We start from the raw sequence: 6598 nt of genomic DNA on the forward strand, positions 1-6598 counted from the left end.
TGTCCCCAATGTCCCCAGTGTCCCCCGGTGTCCCCGTGCAGGCGCAGCCGTTCCCGTCACCAACTCTTTATTGGGGTCACCGGGGGGTGAGGGGGGGACCCCCCCCTCCCCATCTGGGGGGGTCCCTGCGCCCCCCACCCCCAAAAAACCCCAAATTTGGGGTGGGGGAGATGCCAACCCCCCTGCTGGGCTCCTCTTCACCTCCTTTAGGGCCGGGGGCACCCCAAATCCGGGGGGCCACCCCAAATCCGGGGGGGCACCCCAAATCCGGGGGGGGACCCCAAAAGTGCCCTACATGAGGCGGCACTGCTCCCCCGTCAGGCTCAGTCCTGGTGGCTGTGGGGACACAGGGTCACCCCAAAGCTGTGGGGACCCCAAAGCCATGGGGGCACCCCAAAGCTGTGGGGCACCCCAAAGCTGTGGGGACACCCCAAAGCTGTGGGGGCACCCCAAAGCCATGGGGACCCCAAAGCTGTGGGGGCACCCCAAAGCTGTGGGGCACCCCAAAGCTGTGGGGACCCCAAATCTATGGGGGCACCCCAAATCTATGGGGGCACCCCAAATCTATGGGGACCCCAAATCTATGGGGGCACCCCAAATCTATGGGGACCCCAAAGCCATGGGGACCCCAAATCTATGGGGGCACCTCAAAGCCATGGAGACCCCAAATCTATGGGGCAACCCAAAACTGGGGGCACCGAAATCCATGGGGTTACCCCAAATATATTGGATCACCCCAAATGCATGGGGTCACCCCAAATCTGTGGGGTCACCCCAAATGTATGGGATCACCCCAAATCTATGGGGTCACCCCCAATCTATGGGGTCACCCCAAATCTTCTGGAGTCATCCCAATTCTATGGGATCACCTCAAATCTACAGGATTACCCAAACTTTATGGGGTCACCGCAGTTCTATGGGGTCACCCCAAATCTGTGAGGTCACCCCAATTTTAACGGGATCTCCCCAATCCCATGAGGTCACCCCAAATCCTTTGGGGTCCCCCCAATTCTTTAGGACCACCCCAAACCCTTTGGGTGACCCCAAACCCCTTCAGGGGGTGTCCCCAAACACTCACCGTGTCCCCTGCCAGCTCCTTGGGGGGGTGGCCCAGGTCCTGCAGCTGTGAGGGGACACAGAGGGGACAAGGGACATGGGGGGGACAGAGGGACACAGAGGGGACACGGGGACATGGGGGGGACAGAGGGACATGGTGGAGACAGAGGGGACAGAGGGACATGGTGGGGACAGAGGCGGGACAGAAGGGGCAGAGGGACATTGGGGGACATGGGGACACAGAAGAGGACAGAGGGACATGGGGGGACAGAGGCACATGGGAGTGACACGGTGGGGACCCAGGAACGTGGGGGGACAGAAGGAGGGGACACAGGGACACGGGGGGAGGACAGAGGGACAAGGGGGTGACACGGAGGGGACCCGGGGACATAGAGGGGACACAGGGGTGACACAGAGGGGGGACACAGGGACATGGAGGGGGACAGAGGGACACGGAGGGGACACAGAGGGGACCCAGGGACACGGAGGGGACCCAGGGACACGGAGGGGTCCCGGTGCCATGGAGGAGACACAGGGGTGACACGGAGGGCACAGAGGGACATGGAGGGACACAGAGGGACACAGAGGGACACGGGGGTGACACGGAGGTGACACGGGGGTGACACGGGGGCAACACAGAGGGACATGGAGGGGACAGAGGGACACAGAGGGGACCCAGGGACATGGGGGGAGGACAGAGGGACACGGAGGTGACACAGAGAGGACCCAGGGACACAGAGGGACACGGGGGTGACACGGGGGTGACACGGGGGTCGCACCTGCTGCATCAGGTCCAGCAGGGTCTCGAAGCGCTCCCGGCGCTGCCCCTCGGGCTCCTCGGGCCGCTCCCGCTCCAGCTCGGCGCAGATCCGCAGCATCAGCGCCTGCTGCGCGCCGAACCGCGCCCGCTGCTCCGCCGACAGCGAGCCCTCGTGCTGCCGCAGCCACTCCGGGTACTGGGGACACCCGGGGGAACCCCCAAATCCTCCACGGAACCCCCAAATCCCAGCCAATCCCAGCCGCTCAGCCCCTGCTGAACCCCGAACTGTGCCCACTGCTCTGGGGACAGTGAGCCCTCGTGCTGCTGCAGCCACTCTGGGTACTGGGGACACCCGGGGACAGAGAGGGACATCGAGGGGACACTGGGGTCACTCTAGGTACCCCCAAATCCCAGCCAATCCCAGCCGCTCAGCCCCTGCTGAACCCCGAACTGTGCCCACTGCTCTGGGGACAGTGAGCCCTCGTGCTGCTGCAGCCACTCTGGGTACTGGGGACACCCGGGGGACAGAGAGGGGACATCGAGGGAACCCCAAATCCCCCATGGAACCCCCAAATCCCAGCCAATGACCCCCAATCCCAGCCAATCCCAGCCCCTCAGCCCCTGCTGAACCCCGAACCGCACCCACTGCTCTGGGGACAGGGACCCCTCGTGCTGCCGCAGCCACTCCGGGTACTGGGGACACCGTGGGAACCCCCAAATCCTCCACGGAACCCCCAAATCCCAGCCAATGACCCCCAAATCCCAGCCAATCCCAGCCCCTCAGCGCCACAAACTGTGGCCGCTGCTCTGGGGACAGAGACCCCTCGTGCTGCCGCAGGGTACTGGGGACACCCGGGGACAGAGAGGGAGCCCCCAAATCCCCCACGGCACCCCAAATCCCCCACGGCACCCCCAATATCCTGGAGAAAAGAGGGAAATGTCCCAGTACAGCCCTGGGGGTGACAGGGACAGACCCCACAGTGGGTCAGGGACAGAGCACGTCCTTGGACAGCAGGGACTGCACCGTGTCCTCATGAGACCCCTGAGTTTCCCACACCCCAAGGGACGCCCCCTCAGGTTTTTTGGGGTGCCCTCCCGGTTTTTGGGGTTCCTCCCGGTTTTTGGGGTCCCACCTTCTCGGTGATCTCCTTGAGGGAGGGGTAGAGCACGTCCTTGGACAGCAGGGACTCCATGATGTCCCCGCGTCACCCCTGAGTTTCCCGCTAATCCCTCCAGGATTTCAGACCCCCCCCTCAGGTTTTTTAGGGTTCCTCCCCATTTCTGGGGTTCCTCCCGGTTTTTGGGGTTCCTCCCGGTTTTTGGTGTTCCTCCCGGTTTTTGGGGTTCCTCCCGGTTTTTGGGGTCCCACCTTCTCGGTGATCTCCTTGAGGGAGGGGTAGAGCACGTCCTTGGACAGCAGGGACTCCATGATGCTGCGCATGACGGGCAGGACGCCGTCCCCGCCGCCCTCGTCCAGCCCCAGCCCCTCCAGGGCCTTGGCCAGCTCCTCCTCCGAGCCCGGGGAATTCTGCGGGACCCCCGGCCCCGTCAGCCCCCCAGGACCCCCGGGACAGCCCCGGGAGCCCCCCGGGAAGGGCTGGGAGGGAGTACCTGGAGGTCATTGGCGTTCTTGGCCAGCCCGCTCAGCGTTTCCTTGAGGCAGGAGGTGAATTCCTGCTGCGAGGCCGCGTCGCTGCCTGCGGGGAATGGGAACGGGAATGGGAATGGGGTGGGAATGGGAATGGGATGGGAATGGGGACGGGAACGGGAATGGGAATGTGAATGGGAACGGGAATGGGAATGGGGTGGGAATGGGAACGGGAATGGGATGGGAATGGGGTGGGAATGGGGTGGGAATGGGAATGGGAAATGGGAATGGGAATGGGGATTAATGGGAATAATGTGGGGTCCCACTGGGGTGCTGTCCTTGATTCCAAACAGGGGAGCAACCCCAGCTGGGATGGGGATGGGGGATAACGGGAATAACGCAGGATCCTGCTGGAGTGCTGCCCTGATCCCAAACAGAGGAGCAACCCCAGCTGGGATGGGGGATAACGGGAATAATGGGAATAATGCAGGATCCTGCCAGGAGCTGTCCCAATCCCAAAGAGAGGAGCAATCCCAACTGGGATGGGGGATAACGGGAATAACGGGAATAACGCAGGATCCTGCTGGAGTGCTGCCCCGATCCCAAAGAGAGGAGCAACCCCATCTGGGATGAGGATGGGGGATAACCCTGACCCCCATCCCATGGCTGAGATCCCCCCCCCTCAGCCCCCAGCCCACCCACCGACTTTCCCGGCAGCTTCCGAGAGCTTCTGGAACTGCTCCACCAGCTGGGGCTCCTGGCGGGCCAGCTCCCGCATGGCCTCCTGGAACTCGGCCGCCGCCTGCGCCGCCAGCTCGCCCTCGAAGAGCTCCTGGAAGAACCTCTCCTGCGAGGAGAACAGCGAGCCCTGGCCGCGGCGTCAGCAGCGCCGGCGCGGCCCCGCCGAGGCGGCACAAGGGGTTTTGGGGTGCCCACCTTGGCGGAGTCGGCGGCGGAAGGGGGGCACGGCGGGGAGGAGGGGTGGGGAGGAGGAGGAGGGGGCGCGGGGCGGCTGCGCTCGAAGTCGTCCAGGGCACCTGAGGGGGGGTTTGGGGGGTCAGGGGGAGGCGAAGTGGGGGGTGCACCCCCAGAAGGGGGTGGTGGGTACCCAGTGGTTGTGGCTGAAATGTGTGGGGTGAAGGTGAGCCCCAAAGGGCAGCCCCAAAAAACAGCTAGCACTGATTGCACCCCAAAAGCTGCACCCCAAAAACTGCAACCCCTGATTACACCCCAAAAACTGCACCCCAAAAACTGCAACCCCTGATTACACCCCAAAAACTGCACCCCAAAAACTGCAACCCCTGATTACACCCCAAAACCTGCACCCCAAAAACTGCAACCGCAGACTGCACCCCAAAAAACCCCTACCCCTGATTACACCCCCAAAAATGCCCCCCCAAAAACCCCCCCCCCCATTGCCCCCCTGGGAATGGGAATGGAACGGGAATGGGAACGGGAATGGGAATGGGAATGGAACGGGAATGGGAACGGGAATGGGAATGGGAATGGGAATGGGAATGGAACAGGAACGGGAACAGGAACGGGAATGGGAACGGAACGGGAACGGGAATGGAATGGGAATGGAACAGGAACGGGAATGGGAACGGGAATGGAACGGGAATGGGAACGGGAATGGGAATGTAACGGGAATGGGAACGGGAATGGGAACGGGAACGGGAACAGGATCAGGACCAGCAAACACGGACCCCCCTGGTCACCCCCTGGAGCCCCCCCAGCCCCGGCAGGCTGGGCTTGGTCCGGGGCGAAGTTTGGGGGCAATAATTGAATTTATTGTTGAATTCATTGCTGAATTTATTGTTGAATCTATTGTTGAATTCATTGCTGAATCTATTGTTGAATTCGCTGCTGAATTTATTGTTGAATTTATTGTTGAATTTCTTGTTGAATTCATTGCTGAATTTATTGTTGAATCTATTGTTGAATTTATTGTTGAATTAATTGCTGAATTCACTGTTGAATTTATTGTTGAATTCGTTGTTGAATTCATTGTTGAATTCATTGTTGAATTTATTGTTGAATTTGTTGTTGAATTTATTGTTGAATTTATTGTTGTATTCAATGTTGAATTTCTTGCTGAATTCCCTGCTGAATTCATTGTTGAATTCATTGCTGAATTTCTCGTCCATGAAAACAGAAAAGGAGACGGAACCAAAGCCCAGCCCCTGGTGCCCCCATCCCCATCCCCGCCCACCGGGGGGCTCGGGGGGGCTCCCGGGACCCCCGGGGACCTCGGGGCTGTCCCCAACCCCCCTGGGGTCACCCGGGGTCACTCTGGGCTCGTTGTTGGGATTGTCCCAAATTCCTGCGGCTGGGACGGACAGAGGGACGGTGGCCATGGGGAGGGGACAGGGACAGGGAGGGGACAGGGACAGGGACAGGGACAGGGCAGGGACAGGGACAGGGAGGGGACAAGGACAGGGACAGGTCCCGGTGGCCGTGGGCAGGGTGGGCACCCACAGGATCAGGGGACACACGCCTGTGCCTGTCCCCAGTGCCACCCCCGGTGTCACAGCACGGCCTCGTGGATGTCACCGCTGTCCCCTGGGTGGCTTTTGGGGAGCCGGTGCCACCCCCTGGTGCCACCGCGGTGTCACAGCACGTTCTCGTAGTCACCGCCGTCCCCCGGCTGCCACCGCGGTCCCGGCAGCTCCGCGTAGGTCACCTGGGGGACCTCGGGGGTGGCACCTGGGGACCCTGCGGGAGACACCGGTGCCACCAAGTGCCACCCACGGGTGCCACGTCCCCGTGCCTGCGCTTCTCCTTGGTCTCCTGGGTGGCATTTGGGGACCCTGTGCCACCCGCAGTGCCACCCACAGTGCCACCCTCGGTGCCACCCAGTGCCACCCAGCGTCCTCCAGTGCCACCCAGCGCCACCCCCAGTGCCAACAAATGCCACCCAGTGCCACCCAGTGTCTTCCAGTGCCACCCAGTGCCACCCCCAATGCGGTGCCACCCAGTGCCACCCAGCGTCCTCCAGTGCCACCCAGCGCCACCCCCAGTGCCAACAAATGCCATCCAGTGCCACCCAGTGCCACCCAGTGCCACCCCCAATGCCAGCCAGTGCCACCCAGTGCCACCCAGTGTCCCCCAGCGCCACTCCCAGTGCCAACAAATGCCACCCAGTGCCACCCAGTGCCCCCCAGTGTCACCCCCCCCCCACCCCGGGCCCCCCG

General features: G+C 62.4%; 1 protein-coding gene across 1 annotated transcript; it reads right to left on the reverse strand.

Moving 5' to 3' along the window:
• Positions 1 to 50: 50 nt before the first annotated feature.
• PEX19 (peroxisomal biogenesis factor 19) lies at positions 51 to 5551 on the reverse strand. Its single transcript, XM_041489848.1, has 9 exons — positions 5377 to 5551; positions 4341 to 4525; positions 4107 to 4272; positions 3428 to 3513; positions 3249 to 3344; positions 2950 to 3012; positions 1836 to 2012; positions 1079 to 1123; positions 51 to 336 (listed from the first exon to the last, which is right to left on the reverse strand). The coding sequence occupies exons 1-9, from the start codon at positions 5549 to 5551 to the stop codon at positions 292 to 294; spliced, it is 1038 nt and encodes a 345-aa protein (XP_041345782.1). The 3' UTR covers positions 51 to 291.
• Between the last annotated feature and the right edge of the window lie 1047 nt (positions 5552 to 6598).

Source organism: Pyrgilauda ruficollis, unplaced genomic scaffold (assembly GCF_017590135.1).
Source record: "Pyrgilauda ruficollis isolate IOZ18807 unplaced genomic scaffold, ASM1759013v1 scaffold960, whole genome shotgun sequence".
Taxonomy (NCBI): Eukaryota; Metazoa; Chordata; class Aves; order Passeriformes; family Passeridae; genus Pyrgilauda; species Pyrgilauda ruficollis.

Bases quoted from the DNA above. Each gene is read 5' to 3' on its own strand.
- PEX19 (XM_041489848.1), bottom strand. From the start codon at position 5,551: ATGGACGAGAAATTCAGCAATGAATTCAACAATGAATTCAGCAGGGAA. The intron at 3,514-4,106 runs GTGGGTGGGCTG...CATTCCCCGCAG, and splicing joins GGAAGCTGCCGGGAAAGTCG to GCAGCGACGCGGCCTCGCAG. The intron at 3,345-3,427 runs GTACTCCCTCCC...GGGGTCCCGCAG, and splicing joins AGAACGCCAATGACCTCCAG to AATTCCCCGGGCTCGGAGGA.